Source organism: Podarcis vaucheri (genome assembly GCF_965113315.1).
Source record: "Podarcis vaucheri genome assembly, chromosome: 15".
Taxonomy (NCBI): domain Eukaryota; kingdom Metazoa; phylum Chordata; class Lepidosauria; order Squamata; family Lacertidae; genus Podarcis; species Podarcis vaucheri.
The window spans coordinates 17333162-17349848 of NC_138753.1; the positions used below are offsets into that span (position 1 = coordinate 17333162).

The following is a 16687-nucleotide window of genomic DNA, read 5'->3' on the forward strand; positions in this document are numbered from 1 at the left end:
CAGCAATAAACTTCAGGACTTTGTATGGTACACACGGGCTCCCTTGGGCTGTAATTAACATGAACCTTTCCTGCTTTTGGCAAAGAGGTAAATGACGAGAGTATGGCTGTATGTGGGGGAACTCACAGCGGGGCTGGCCTTTGACATTTTGCTGCCTGAGGTGGAGGACATAAAGGCAGCCCCTTCCCACTATTTGTTTAGAAGAGCGGTTCTCAACCTGTGGGTCCCCAGATGTTGTTGGACTACAACTCCCATCATCCCTGAGCTTTGGCCTTGCTAGCTAGGAGTGATTGGAGTTGTAGTTCAACAACATCTGGGGACCCACAGGTTGAGAAAGGCTGATCTAGAAGCTGGCTGGCTGGGTGGTTGAATGTGCTTTCAGCACTGGGGGGTGGGACAAGTCCTCCATGCATCAGAAGCAGCAGACTAATTTAGGGCCCCTGGTCAGCGCTTTGTGGCAAACTCCAATGGATGCTTCCATCAGGGAGCAACCACTGCTGTCCCTCAGCATCTGCTGCCTGAGGCACTTGCCTCCTTCTGCCTAATGGTAGTGCCATCCCCATGCCACAGGGAACAGACAAGCCATTAAGGCATTGCTAAAAGGTGCAAAACTCTTCCAGTGCTGTGGCTTTGTTGTCATTCAGTTTCTACTTTTCTTAAGAGATCCTCTCAGCCCATTGATTGAAAAGCTGCGGAAGAGCTCTCTCAAGAGACTGTGTGCAGCGTCACTCGGCTAGGCAGCGGGGAAGGCACGTGAACAGTGGCGAAGCTCAGAAGATCTCCAGGGAGATCTGGGGGAGATCCTGGTCTGAAAGGCTGGAGCTGAGAGCAGACGGGGACACAGCCAGGCAAAAGTGATGGAGTGCAGAGGACAGAGTTTGGGAATCTAGGGAATCTCACGCGGTGGAACCTTGTTCCTGAGTTTGTTTGCAATTGTTTTTGCTCATTTGATTTATTAGTTGCTCATGACCAAAAAAAAAGTCTCTAGCCAACTTCCCAAAAAATTAAGAGCCTAATGCATGGCATAAAAATGAAAACAATACATGACAATAAAACCATTACAACAGCAAATGTCAACAGCAGAAAAGTGTTAGCAATAAACAGCAGGGCACTGATCACAATCTGCCAGATGCCTGGGAGAGGAAGGAGGTTTTACCTGGCACCAAAAGGGGGTTAATGGTGGCACCTGGCAGACCTTCCTGGGAAGAGCATTCCCCGCAGTGAGCCACAACCGTAAAGGCCACGCTCTTGCCGAAGCCTATCGTAGTGTTACCTTTCTGCAGGATCTCCAGATGTTCCCAGAGGATGTCTCCTACAAAATCCGGTGCCAGCTCCAGGAAGCAGTCCTTGCCCAGAGCACAGAGGGCAGCTCCATTCATACAAAACTTCTGGAAGTCCACGCCCTTCAGGCTGAACTCATTCACCGCCCACATCACCCAGTCCCGGACATGGGTTTCCGTCCATTGCTGAGGGTCTGCGCAAAGAAGTCACAGGAGAAAGGAATTGAAATGCAGCTGCTCTGCGCACCATCTCATAAGGCAGGTGGGGGAATCTCTGGCCTTCCAGATGTTGCTGAACCACAACTCCCATCAGCCTCATCAAGCATGCATGGGATGATGATGGGGTTGTAGCTCAGGGTCCTCACACCTAATCTAATATATAGTGGAAACATCATCACACTGGGAAAGGAGAGATTAAAGGCCATGAAGGGACCATATTAAACTTTGGAGCCTTTTATCTTTCTCCACTTTAGCTGAATTTTCTCTCTCCTGCGGTCTGAATTTCTACTTCTACTGGGTGCTGTGGATTTTTTCATGTGGACTTTCACTGTTTAGAGTGATTTCGCTTTGTTCAGGTGCATTTCCCGAAAGTGGTCTATGAACCCATAGAGCAGCCACCACTGCTTATTCTGAGCTACAGGGGAGCTCAAAGGAATCTTAAGCAAATGATCATCACACTGGGGGAACTGTTATTTTCCTCCATGTGCAACTTGAATGGACTGATTAATGGACCACCTTACACCTCCCATTAATGGACTAAAGACGCCTATGGTTAATTTTCTAAGATTTCCTTGATCAAGTGCCAGTCCTGCATGCACGTGACATTTACACCTTTTTGCTCCCCAGGAATGGTGGAGATGTTCATCAGCCATGTTATAAACGCTTTAGGGGAAGTTGCTGCTGCAAAGAGGTTTTGACCCTGATCTGCACAACCAAATGACCGAGAAGCGGATGCGAGAGCTCATTCAGCGAAACAGCCGGTGTTCGTTCAGAGCTGGATTCATGGGGAGCTCATTGTACCTTTGGGGATTCCCAGCCGCTGCTGCTCTTTCGTGAAACCGCTGAAGGTGGCCTTCAGCGCCTGCGACATCATTTCTTTGCTGCTTGGAGTTAACAAAGGCACGTCGGCACATTCCATATCTGGAAGAGAGAGAAAGGAGGGAAATGAGGATGGTTCAGTTCCAAAACTCAGGACGATCGGAGAGACAGCAATTGTGACCCAGGTGCTGAGTCCTGAGTGGTCATCGCAAGTCACCTGCCTCGGCGTGACCTTTTTCTCCCAGCCTGAAAGTTCATCAACGGGCAGTTTTATATTTGCTACACATTTAAATGAGTCAACACATCTTAAAAGAGGAGGCAAAGAGACAACAGGAGGAGGTTGAATAAGATTTCCCAAACTCCACTATTGCTGTGCTGCTCTTTGGTTCTGGAAAGAAAGGTGGGGTTCAATGGGATGCTTTTTGTGGGCTGATTGTTTCTGCAAGACATTCCCTACTCCACCAATGCAGTCTAGCAGATCCATCTGTGATTTTGTGCGACTCCTTAGGAAATCAATCCTGAGGTTGCTGTTGGATTGTGATTCTAGACAAGCTCCTTGGGACGGCACAACGGCACTTTTTTCCTTTGGGCAGGCCCTCACTTAAATATAGTGCACCCACCTCACAGTACACCAATTACACAAATTTCTATAAATTACCCCAGATTATCTTGTGGGAGGGAAAATTAATGATTTGGAGTCTCAGGCAGGATTTGATCAAATAAACAAGAAATGTTTTATTAAACAAAGGAAGTTTATGACACAAAGTGGGTAAAACAAAGGATACTTTAGGTTATAATATTATTTCAGGTAGCCGTTCACCTAATAATATTTATACTATATCTAACTAATGTTATGGACTTCTAATCAAGCACACCTTCCTTTAAACTTCAGTTGCTTATGTTCAGCTAGTTTATGTTTACTTTGCTTCAGCTAGATGTCACAGGTTTTTAGATTAAAGGGTAAATGCTCAGCTTATTTCCAGTTATTTCCCTTCAGTTCTTTCTCAGTTGTTGCACAGCTGTTGCTGCTTAATACTTTGGTTCTTAAACAAGGTGGTACTTCCTGTCAGTTACACACCCCTTAGACAACCCTACTCCTGAGGTACTCCAAGTAACAGACCCAGGGGATCACTACACCCCTCTTAACTGGTTTGGGAGTCTTCTCTTTTTGTAGAAGAATCCCCTCCTGACCTAAGTGAGACCTAAGTAGACTGTATCTTTCCAGCTTCTACTTCTAATAATAATAACAATAATATATTTCTACCCCGCCCACATCTGGCTGGGTTTCCGTAGCCACTCTGGGTGGCTTGCAACAAAATATTAAAAATACAATAAAACATCAAACTTTAAAAGCTTCACTAAAGAGGACTGCCTTCAGATGTCTTCTAAAAGTCAGATAGTTGTTTATTTCCTTGACATTTGACGGGAGGGCGTTCCACAGGGCGGGTGTCACTACCGAGAAGGCCCTCTTTCCTCCATGATTACCAGGCATATTATTAATCTCTCGTTGTAGTTTGATAAGAACTGTCTACAGATGAAGGGGAAGGACAGTTTGGACCCCATGTGAGAGGTGGGCAAGGAGAAATGTCACAGGTTGAGAGGCTGTGAGAAGAGAAGGGTGAGCCCAGGTGAGAGCTGGCAGAGACAACATCCCCTATGTAAATGATGAAAATTAAGATATAATGATGAGGGAGGATCTTGTCGTTTCTTTTTTCTGTTCCTCCTCTCTCTCACCGATGTTCAGAACAGTCAAGGTTGGCCACTCTCTAAGCGAAACCGAAGACATAAACCACAGGTTTTGCTGCAATGGTCAGAAGAGCTAACATTTTCAGATGCAACCGGTCGGCAGACATTCACCAGTTAAAGAGTTTGGTGTGGGAAAAGATAATCAGGCCATTGGATAATAAGTAACAGATTCCACGCATTGTTTAAATAATGTCGTTTGGATATTTAGAAGGTTTTATTAGCCAAGGCTCTGGAGAAATAAACACACACCCCAGCGCTCTCTGCCATCCGTCTTCCGCTCTGAGATAACAGTGAGAGAAAGTGTCCAGGACACTTTTCCCTGACCCTCGAGCCGCTTGTTTTTAATGATGGGTTTGAGAGAGCTCGGAGGTTACAAGAGACCACCCAGAAACTGCTCCATCACCTTTGCAGCCTGGTTTGGAGGGCAGCTGTGTTGCTCTCCCAGCTATGGGAGAATGATTCAGAGGCAACCTGGGGCAAGGGGAAGACGGGGGGGGGGGGAGAGGGAGAGGGGGGAGGAGACTAACCCTCTTCAAGCAGAGAGAAAAACAGATGGACCAGAAAGAGGTGTGCAGCCGGAGGCCATGCACACTTACTCAAAAGGAAGCCCACTAAGCTTTATGCTGTGAACCATCCTGTGATCTTTAGAAGAAGGGCGGTAAAGTTCAGCAATGCTCTCTAGAGAGTAAGTGTGATCACATAGGATCAGAGCCTTCAGAGACATAACATAGTACGCATCAGGTCACTGAATAGCCAATCTCAATGCCAGCCTTATTGAGCTGGAGAAAAAACCAGGTAACTCAACCCTATGTTTGTTTCATGGGAGTTAAGGTAGAGATAAAGGGACCCCTGACCATTAGGTCCAGTCGTGGCCGACTCTGGGGTTGCGGTGCTCATCTCGCTTTATTGGCCGAGGGAGCCGGCGTACAGCTTGCGGGTCATGTGGCCAGCACGACTAAGCCGCTTCTGGCGAACCAGAGCAACACACGGAAATGCTGTTTACCTTCCTGCCAGAGCGGTACCTATTTATCTACTTGCACTTTCCCATGCTTTCGAACTGCTAGGTTGGCAGGAGCAGGGACCGAGCAATGGGAGCTCACCCCGTCACAGGGATTCGAACCACTGACCTTCTGATTGGCAAGTCCTAGGCTCTGTGGTTTAACCCACAGCGCCACCCACGTCCCTTTTCATTGGAGTTACTTTCAAGTAAATATGCACAGGATGAAGATTTTCAGCCTCAATATGTAGCAGTATTAATTGTCTTACACCCAAAACCTACGAATGCTCAAAAGTAAACCTTGCTGATTTCAAAGACGTGTACAGTGGTACCTCGGGTTAAGTACTTAATTCGTTCTGAAGGTCCGTTCTTAAGCTGAAACTGTTCTTAACCTGAAGCAGCACTTTAGCTAATGGGGCCTCCTGCTGCTGCCGCACCGCAGGAGCATGATTTCTGTTCTCATCCTGAAGCACTATTTCTGGGTTAGCAGAGTCTGTAACCTGAAGCGTATGTAACCTGAAGCATATGTAACCTGAGGTACCACTGTACTTCCAAGTAGGTCTGTTTGGGTCTGCAGCCTTTAAGGAGTGTGGGGAGCAACACTGTTGCTTCAGTCAGGCATTTGAGGAAACTGAACAGGACGGAAGGCCTGTTAAAACATCTCTGCTAATATCACAGGGGCACAAGGAGAGCCAACAGATTCCAGCTCCTCCTGGTTGCATCCAAGTTCCAGTTATACATGGATAATCTTGAGTTTTACAAGAGCGCAATGCTAGATCTCGAGGAGCAGATACCGAAACCCGACTCCGCCCCGCAAAGCGTTCGGATTTCACAATGGCATTTTCACCCACAACCATCAGCAAAATGCAGGGTTGCTATTGCAACATCAGCCTTGCAGCAGATAACGGATGGTAACTAACTTGAGATAAAGCAAAGCTCCAGGACAAGCTGAAGAAGTTTAGATACCGGCCTTGAGAGTGCAAGCAAAGGTCAAGCACCCCTTGTGAAATCAAGGGGCCAGGTTTGCTACCCTGGAGGGCCACTGCACATGTGATGTGGTGGGCCATTCAGTGTCATCCCACCGGGCAGGCTGATTTCACAGCCACACCCTGTGGCACTCAGGGATACCTGTAGGATGTGGTTGTGCTGGACTCAGGGGTAGAGCATCTGCTTTGCATGCCGAAGGTTGCAGGATGAGTCCCCAGCAGCATCTCCAGGTAAGGCTGGGATAGACATCTGCTTGAAATCTTGGACAGCTGCTGCCTGTCAGTGCAGGCAGTGCTGAGTTAAATGGACCAATGGTCATTCTCAGCATAAGATAGCTCACTGCGTTGCTGCATTCACAACCATGTTTGTCACATCCACATGCTGTGTCTTAAGTGTGTGTTTAATAGCCTTAGCTGCACACCTAAAATTATCGTGTGTGAAGTGGTCCCAAAACACACCTTTCAATAAGCGTAGGGGAGGAAAAGTTATCTATGGAAATGCATCTCCTCCCCAATTTCCTTATGGACAAGAATTCCAAAATGTAATTTGGCATGTGGGGCAACGTACATTGCCATCCCACTTGCATCTAGTAAAATAACTCCTCGTTGGGTTTGCACATGTGAAGTAGCAAAGAAAAGAAAGAACTTTGTCATCATCCAGGAACTGGACCTTAAAATGATATTGGCTCTGTTGGGATCCAAACCAGAGTAGGTCTTTTTTTTTTTTTGCCGCAAATCTAATTATGTTTAAAACCCAGGCCACGCAGGGAGAGGGAGAAACTGGAATGGCAAGAAAGAGCACCCATGTTCCTCCCTGGGGTCTATAAGATAAAGGGCGTCACCCACTCCTATTGCTCTACTATGAGTGTCCCAATCTGTGTGGGTCTCCATCAGGGGCCTCCTTGCTCCTCTAACTCACACAGTAGCCAAGCTGAAATCAATGTCCGGTTGGTCACAGCAGGAGTAGCCTGACCTGGTCAGCTGTTCTGCTGCCCCTCCTGTCTCAGGATCTGATGGATGGAGCCAGAGGTCAGGGACCAAGCTCACTGCTGTCTTCTGCAGGAGCAAAACATCTTTCTTCCCCACCACTCCCCATCCTCGTCTTCTTACTCAAACTAGACAGGGAAAGATACCCGATGCATCATTGTCACAAGGGCAAAGAGCAACTCCAGCTGTTCTGCAGACCCCGAAACTGAAGGAGGCGGCAGCAGCAGAGGCTGGCCCATTCGAGTGAAAGGCACACTGCTCCACCAACCTCAATCTGCCCCCAGCCACCCCATCCACCAGATATGGGAGGCAGTGCTGCCTAACAGCTTCTTCCTCCTGAGTCTCAGAGTTGCCCCTTGTAGAACTCAGCAGGGAGGAGAACCAAACTGGAATGAGTTGGCTCTGCCCATCATTGGCTCTGGTGCCACCTACTGTTAGCCTCCCAGTTCCCAATGGGACCCAGCCAACACTGGGCAGCAGAGAAGAACAAGAAGCAGGAAGCCCAGATTGGCCTTGAGAAGATCACCATGCAAGGGTTCTGGTGCAGGTGGTAGAACAACAAATATATTGCCTTGCTGAAAAAAATAATCCAAAGAACGCAATGACAATATTCAAATTTGAACTAAATGAAGTCAAGTAGTGGTGGAGGGAAGTCACAGGGTAGTGGGGGTGGTGTGGAGTTTATGTTTGTAGTGTAGGGTGTATATTCTTTTTCTTTTGGTCGATTTTGTATCAGTATTTGTTTATTTTACTTTTATTCTCTGTAACATTTATCAAGAAATAAATAAAATTAACAAATTAAAAACAAAAACAAAAAATAAACATTGCCTTGCTGGATCCATCTATTTCACTGCTCTGCTTCCATCCTTGCAGCTGCCAGCTGGAGATTTAATAAGGATGGACTGCATTTTTTCCCCAGGAATAGGTGAATCATGGTGCCAATGGCATTGTTTAGATGCTGGAAAGAATCAGCATGTGCGAGGACTTCCTGCCCCACCATAAATCAATAGAAACCCTGCCCTGGTGCAACCTATGCCTGAGAACAAGGTAAGATTCTTAGAGGTAGAAGTGGCTGGTAAGGTGGGATGGGGACCCCTCTCTCACTTCCTGACAGGTGGTCAGCTGCTGCTTCCCCTAGGAGGGAGGGCAAATGCCCCAGCAGGTATGCCAGGCAAGCTCTGTTGATGCGTTTGCACCGCACTGGACTCCCTGCTCCTTTGCCACTCCCAATAAACAACAACAGCAAGATGCTTCTGCTTAAAGGAATTATTCAAAGTCACCTAGAAAGATGTCCACTAAGGCAGTGTTTCCCAACCGGTGTTCCGCGGCACACTACTGTGCCATGAGACATTGGCTGGTGTGCCGTGGGAGGGAGGCGGGCGAGTCGGGCGGTGAGCGGCGGCGGCGGCGAGGATCCGCGTCGAGCCGGGGGCGGCTCCGCGGTGGTGGTGCCGAGCGGCGGGGCAGCGCGTGCAAAAGGGAGGAGCGCGAGACAGCGGAGGAGGAGGAGGCCGGCATGTCCGGGCAGCAGCAGCAACAACAGCAGCAGCAACTCCCGGCGACGGCTCCTCAAGCCCCGCCGCCGCCCCCTCCTCCGCCCGCTATCGCCGCCACCACCACAACAGCCGCCGCCGCCTCAGTTGCCGCCGTCCCTCAGTCCCTCGCTCTGCTGCCTCCTCCCACCCCCAAAGCTTGGAGGTTCCCCGGCAAGGGGGAGGGAAAAAACTTTCACTTTCGTGCGTCCCTCCCGGCGTGACGCTGCGCGCTGACGTCACGGGGCGGGGCTTTAATGGTGGTGTGCCGCGAGATTTTTTTCCAGTAAACAGGTGTGCCGTTGCCCAAAAAAGTTTGGGAAACACTGCACTAAGGTACTCCTTCCCTCTTTTCAGTGTCTGGTCCCAGGACTTTTTTCACCCGGAACTCGCTGGAATTCAGTTCCAGCACCTCTCAGGTGAGCGCCATTGCCATTCTAAGACAAGGAGGGAGGCATCCATCATGAGTTCCAGCACCTCTCTTTCTAGATAAATAGCACTAGCTGGTTCTCCTCACATTCACCGCAGCTGAGACTGCAATCCCATGCACACCCATCTGGGACTTAGGACTGCACTGCCAAAGGGGGACTTTTCTTCCAGGATTACTCGAGAGTTGCAAAGAGCTACAATTCAAACACAAGCACATGGGGGCAACCCACTCCACCCCCCCAATTGCACATATAACTTTCATCCCTTACCACCAACACACAGAGAGATAACTCATCCTGTCTATATAAGGTATTTCAGTATTTATGGAAGGTACGTAAAACACCCAGGATTTAAAAATAACTGCCCTTATTCAACTTAGAGATGTCTGACGTTCATTCATAAACACCAAATACATATAAACAACCATGTATCTAGAAGCTTCTGCTGACTACTAGCTGCTGATTCCCTGCCTCTTCGTTTTTAAAAGTTTCTATTTAAAGTAAAGTAATAATTTCTAAATCTGCATTAGATTTTTAATGGAACAACGAAGTGAGCGCTAAATTTGTGCTATATTCTGCTATATTTCAGGAAGTGGTTTTTACGTCATGTGAAAGCTTGAATATAATGAGGAGGTTAACAGTTTGGGAATCATCAGGGGAAATAGAAGGAAGTGCTATGTGACAGCAGCATATGGCTCTCCCCTCCTGTGACCATTGGGCAACGCTGCCTGGGTTTGATGAGAGTTGCAACCCAATAACACCTGGAGGGCACCATAAAGAAACAGGGTGGCACCTCTCACTGAGGACCTTGATCCACATTATGCGTAACTTGCATAACTACAAACCTCAAAACCTGGTATCCCCTTGAAATTGGTGTAAAGGTTTAAGTGCCAGTTTTGTACCACAAACCCTGAGTTTTGTGCCACCACCTCTCAGTGAGTATTGACATACAATCAGACAGACAGACAGACACACACACACACACACACACACGGTGTATACGGTAAGAGTCTCCACACAGAAATCCCACCACAAACACAAGACCAATAAATTATATTTCACGTGCACAATTAACATAATTTTGGGCCATTGTATTTTCCAGGCACCATTTCCCACAAAGAGGTGATCAAATGTCAAATAACTACCATTATAGACAGCATATTTTTTTTTGTTTCCAGGGTCACATGATTAAAAGAGCACACCAAAAGCAAAAGCCTCCCAGCAGAAAAGAAGTCATAGTATCATAGACTTGAAGAGTTGGAAGGGGTAATGAGAATCATCTAGTCCAACCCCCTGCAATGCAGGCATCTTTTGCCCAACATGAGGCTCAAATCCACAACTCTGAGATGAATTCTCTCATTCTCTACTGACTGAGCTGTTCTAGGTCCAGACTTCCTATTGCCACACTAGTTTTCCACGTGCAGGAAGCCAGAGTCTTACCAGACCTGACCCTGGGAAACTCCTCCACTGCTCCCCATTCTGATAGCTAAATGCGTGAGTCCTGCCCCTCTTTTGAATTTTGCTTCTTTGCACCCCAATAACCTGTTGCCTTGAGAAGTGCAAAGCAAATCTGGGTGCACAGGAAGTCTCTGCTGCTTCCTGGAGCCATTCATGCTCCCTTCAGGCTTGCCAAGATGCATATGGGCAAACACACATCCCAGGCAGAAAGCCCCCCCCCAATAATGATCAGTTAAGAAACAGGCCAAATTGTCAGCATTTTGTAGCACTCTAAACCAGACACACTCTGTAACTAACCCTGGAAGCAACACCCCCACATTCTCTTCTGCAATAAGACTTGTTGGTTGGTGCAAGGGGAGAGAAGACATCTGTCAAGTGTGTATGAATATTGCAAAAAGAGAGCGAGAAAGAAAGAAAGAAAGAAAGAAAGAAAGAAAGAAAGCTAAATTTCAAGATTTCTCAGAATTTGGGCAGGTTTTCTTAGAAACCCTTGCAGCTCTACATCAAGGAATTCCCCTCCATACCAATGCCAGGCCCTTTACCCCCCCCCTTTCAAAGCAGCCAGCCTCCCCTGAGATAATCGCCTCTAATCCCACTAACCACTTTGCTAAATAGCTCTAATCCTTCCCCAAAGGATCAAGTGAAGAGGACAAGGGGGGAAAGGGTCAGCTCAACTTGTAATAGACGCCAAGGCTGGGAATGAATGAGAGAAGGCAAGCGGGTGGCAGGGCGACCCACACAGTCCTTGGAAGTGGGAGAATTGCTCATTCATTTGATGGCCATTTACCCACAGCCAAAGCCCAGAAGCGATTTAATTGCTAGGATGCCTTAAAAAAAAATGAAAAAAGGCTGGATTTGTTTCACCAGCAACTAGAGAGAAACCACTGCAGGAATGGAGCCTTCCAGTTGGACGGACTCACAGGAAGGCTGCTGGCAGCTTGGAGTGCTCAAAGGTCTCCCACGGTAGCCAGAGACCTCTCCAGGAAGAGATGCTTCGGGGTGCCAGGACACCAGCTTCTGTGGCCTCCAGGCACTTGTGGTTGAGGGAAAAGCAAGGAGCCAACCTGTGCAAGACCAAAGCCAAGGCAGTGCTGGCCAAAGGGTTGCAGACTTGAGTGCCCAACAGGCAATGCAAGCTCTGCATTGAGATACACTCACATTCTGGGTTGCTGCCCAAACTTCCCATATTTCCTCAACCCGCAGAATCACACACACTTAATTGCCTTCTCATTCACATTTCTCACAACAGTAACAATACTGATCTCTCTTATAAGACACTAATGGTAGAGATAATGGGCTGGTTCACAAGCTGCACGGACAACGGCGGAGGAAGCCACTCAGGCACTGGGGGCGGCATGCCCAGGGGCACAGCAAGCCACCCATAGGGGCAGGGCACACTGCGGGGCCTCCAGAGTCTGCCTGCCTCCTCCCACTCAGCTGCCCTACAGCTTGGGGAAAGGCAGCGGGTGGACCGTTTGGGCAGCGCGGTGACACGTGGCTCGGGCGCACTGCAGGCCCCACAGTGAGTGCCGCCCAGCATTTTGTTGCCCCCCTTTGTCAGTGGTGACACCTGGGGTGGCCTGCACCCAGCACATCCCCCTTCCTCCACCCCGTGCAGGGCTCTGGCGTTTCACAAACAAAGGCTTCATCCATATTGCTGGCTGAACAAGGAGGGTGGGGCGGCAGCAGGAACATCAGATTGGCTCTGCCAGGGCATTTGTACTCAACTCTCTTGCCTCTGCCACCCGGTCCCCCTATGCAGCAGCGACTCACCAGCCATTTTCTTTAGACTTGGCACCTTCCACCACTGCAGCCTTCCTGACTGTGGATGTGCATCTCCTGGTTCCAGTCACCTGATAGGTCTGCAATTGCAAACCATCTCCATTTCTGTCGCAGTGCCGGCATTTATGGATGTCAATGGGTGGCAAAGCCACAAGCCTTCAAACCACCACTGTTCAAATCGCAGATGTGGAAGGACTCCCAAACAGCCAGCACGGTGCTGTGGCCTTGATGCAACGATATGGATGAATCCGATGCACCAGCAGCCATGTGACACAACCAGCTCCCCATATAAATGTTGCCTTCACACAATGTGGTTGCCAGATTTCACCACGCACGCCAGCAAAAACCAACGAGCGCCAAGCCACTTGTTTCCAGGGGCTCCTCATTTCCTGGATGTTGCTCACCAAGTTGGATGACAATAAAATAGGAAGCGACTCTGCCACCCTTAATGGGACCAGATGTTACTGGGAGAGAGAGAGCCACAAAGTAGTAACACCCACTCAGCCACTGACAAACGTAAAAATGGAGTCCATAAGCATGCCCCAAAGTGGTCAAGGGTTCCATGAGATTGGCAACAAGCAATGGGAGCCTAAGGTACCCCCCTCCACACAAAAAAGCTAACCAGATTGCTTGATAAATTCACGGAGGACAAGGGTATTAATGGCTAGTAGTCATGATGGCCTATATTGTAGTTGCTACGACTCTGAATACCAGGAGGGGAAAGGGTTCTTGTGTTTGGGTGTCCTGCTTGAGGATTCCCCATAATGGGCATCTGAGACTAGGTGGGTCACTGGCCCGATGGAGCAGGACTCTTATTATGTTATTCCTGGGCCTCCCCTACACACCCACATGCATGCATGGAACAATAAGCATTTACGAAGCCGTTCATTCATCCACCCTAGGCTGGAAATTCCCACTACTGGCCTGACCACAAGTCAAGTTCTCTCCATCAGGTTCTTGCCCCCTCATTTATGCAAATCACCGTGTAACGCAAGACACATGGAAACCGCATGGCAAAGGACAAAGATGACACTGATCCCAGTCACTCTCTGGCATCTTCCCTCCCCTTTAGCTCTTCCAAATTTCAGGCGGGCTTTCCCCTCCTATGAAAAGATTCCAGTTGGCCGGCTGTTCCCTGGCTAGAAACCAGAGGCCTGTGACTAAGACCCAAAAGCAAGTGGGTGATGCCCACCACAAAGGTTGGTTCAGATGCACACAGGGTGGGGAAGCTGTGACCCTGCAGGTGTCACTGGACTCAGACTCCCACCCACGCCAGTCTACCAGACCAATGGCCATGAATGATGGGAGTTGTAGTCCACAATATCTCTACTTTAGATTCTGGACAGTGACTAGTGGTAGGGGGGCTCTTTGGGGAAGTTTTCAGGCCTGGGATCTGTATCTCAAAGTGGGCTGTCAGCAAGTACTGTGGTCATAGAATCATCATAGCTGGAAGGGAAACCAAGGGTCATCTAGTCCAACCCCCTTCATTGCAGGAATCTCAACTAAAGCATCCAGGACAGATGGACATCCAAGCTCTGCTTAAAAACCTCCAAGGAAGGAGAGTCCATCATCTCCCGAGGGAGTCATAACCACCACTCACTCCCCATGTGAGGGCTGGCAGAGGGTGGAGAAAAGAGATATTTATATAACTATTTGTGCATTTTTATCCAGCCTTTCTGCTGAAGCTGCTCAGGGCTATGTGGCTGCTTTCAGTTTGGTCCTCACAACATCCCTGTGAGGAAGGTCTTGACTGAGAGATGATGTGGATTCTTAGCCCAATAATCAGACCATCAGGACATCACAGGAGCTCTGCAAAACTGGAGTTTGCTCTGGGAATATGAATCCCTATTTTAGACTCGCCGCATTGGAATATTGTGCTAGACAACTAGGCAGATTTGCTTATCTGGAGACCTCAGGTCACCCAGGCAAGACTCTGCAATGCAAGAGGCAATTGCCTGCCTCAGTTATCTATGCTTAATTATTAGCAAATCCACCAAAAACAGAAGAAAATTGTTTGGTGGGTGTAAGGGGAGAGGGGACGCAGGTGGCGCTGTGGGGTAAACCACAGAGAATAGGACTTGCCAATCAGAAGGTCGCTGGTTCGAATCCCCGCAATGGGGTGAGCTCCCGTTGCTCGGTCCCAGCTCCTGCCAACCTAGCAGTTCGAAAGCACATCAAAGTAAGTACCGCTCCGGCAGGAAGGTAAATGGCGTTTCCATGCACTGCTCTGGTTCACCAGAAGCGGCTTAGTCATGCTGGCCACATGACCCGGAAGCTGTACGCCGGCTCCCTCGGCCAGTAAAGCGAGATGAGTGCCGGAACCCCAGAGTCGGTCACGACTGGACCTAATGATCAGGGATCCCTTTACCTTTAAGGGGAGAGAGGGAGGGTTCAAGGAGGGGCAAAATGGTCTCCGCCTATAAGTGAGAGGGGGAGAGTAAAAAAAGAAGTGGAGGCTAAAACTACAGTTCGAAAAGGTGTCCAAAGAGTGTTGTTGTTGTTGAGTCATTTAGTCGTGTCCGACTCTTTGTGACCCCATGGACCAGAGCACGCCAGACGCTCCTGTCTTCCACTGCCTCCTGCAAACCAACCCCCCCCCCCCAAATATGAAGGATGTATTTCAGACCACAGGACAATGGCAATAACGGCAGGTTTCTTTTCACCAGGAAAACCAGCCTCTCTAGTTGGCTCTAAAACAGGATTAGACAAATTTGTGGAGATGAAAGGCTATCAGTGGCTACCAGCCACAATGGCTCTGCTCTGCCTCTGCAGCTGGAGGCAGCAATGCTTCTGAACGCCAGTTGCCGGAAATCACAGGAGGGGAGAGGGCTCCTGTGCTTGAATCCTGCTTGTGGCATCTGCATGGCCACCATGAGGCAAGGATGCTGGGCTAAAAAGCTACTGGCCGGATGCACTAGAGCTCCTCTTGCACTCTTTGGTTCTTATCCCATTTCCAAGAGGCAGAGAGCGACTGCAAAGACCAACTCTATGTTGCCACTTGGATCGCCCACCCCTTGGACATCCGACCTGCCCTCTGGAGGCCCTGCCAAGCTGCAGGCGGCTGGTCCAAGAGGCCTCCTAGCAGCCTGGGCTGGCTTCGTTCCCTCGTGGTTGAGAAACAGAGAGAGAGAGAGAGAGAGAGAGAGAGAGAGAGAGAGAGAGAGAGAGAGAGCGCCTCGTAAAAGATGGCTCTGACGAAGGCAAAGGAGTGGAGGAGGTGGAAGTGAGGGGGGGGGACCCTTCATGACCACAAAGAAAACATCTCCTTGAAGCACAGACTTTTCCCAAGATATGTCATGAGATTCCCTCCCTCCCTTCTCCTCCTGTTCCCTTCCTCCCTTTCCATCTCCCCAGCCTGGCTCCTGCTGGCTGGCTGGCTGGCTGGCTGGGGCTGACTCCAGAGCCAGCCCAGATGAGTAAGGCAACTGACATGGGGAGTGGAGCCTGAGCAGGAGGAGATGAAAGGGAGGAGAGCCCAGCCTGCCTCCTCCGCTGCTGCCTAGTCAGAGAGGAGGGGAGAGCCAGGACTGGGCCAGACCCTCCCAGCTGCTGCCTCTTATTAGGCCCGCCAGATTAGCAAGCACGCATTTACACACGCTGGCATGCAGCCACACCGGTGCAAAAGCAGCCTGGCCTCTGCAACTGAGTCCCCGTTTCAAGCAGGGCTAGAGACAGGCCTAGCTGCAGGCAACGCGGCCCAGGAATGATAACCAAGTAAAACGGGTGGGGAGAGATGGCTTGGGTTCAAATCCTAGTTCAGCTACGAAGTCGCAATCTTTTAAACTAGCCTACTTCACAGGGTTGTTGGGAGGGTAACAGAAGAAAGAGAACCTCCTACAATGCCCACAGCTCCTCGGAGGAAGACTGCAAGATAAATGCTGCTTATTTAAAGCGCCCCCCCAAAAAAACTCCTGGGAACTGCAGTTTACCCCTCACAAAGCTACAATTCTCAGCATCCATAACAAACTACAGTTCCTAGGTTTATTTTTTTGGGGGGGGACTTTAAATGCAGAATGTGTACACTGCGAAACATAAATCATCATCATGAGAAACCATCTCCATCCTATGCATGGGGTTGTTTTGGTTTCCTTCATTCGCAGGCTGGAAGTAATAATGTATTCAATCCATAATCATATTGCTTAGCATCGATACATGACATATGAAGAATTCAAGGCATTTCAAGCTGTCTGCACAGCAACCCTGCATTCATTTCCTAAGCTAATGGATGGAGGCCTGGGCAGATTGGCTTGCCCAAGGCTAGCTAGTGAATTCAAGGTTCGGGTGAGATTTGACCCAGGAACTTCTCATTTTACATGCTTCGATCCTGCTGCTTTGGGTTCACACATGCAGCCAACACAGAACTGAACCTCACCCAGCAGTTGATGTCAGCCCCCCATCAGAGTGACCTCAGCTGATTGATGGGTGGCCATGGTTTTGCAGAAATGGACCACTG

At 49.1% G+C, this 16687-nt stretch overlaps 1 protein-coding gene across 2 annotated transcripts in view; it reads right to left on the reverse strand.

Annotated features, from left to right (window-relative positions):
• ETS1 (ETS proto-oncogene 1, transcription factor) overlaps positions 1-16687 on the reverse strand; it is a 108648-nt gene that overhangs the window by 24176 nt on the left and 67785 nt on the right. For both annotated transcript variants that reach the window (XM_082201469.1, XM_082201470.1), the window contains 2 exons: positions 2301-2420; positions 1274-1474 (listed from right to left, as the gene is read on the reverse strand). In XM_082201469.1, coding sequence (XP_082057595.1) covers positions 1274-1474; positions 2301-2420 — 321 coding nt within the window. The remainder of the gene's footprint in view (positions 1-1273; positions 1475-2300; positions 2421-16687) is intronic.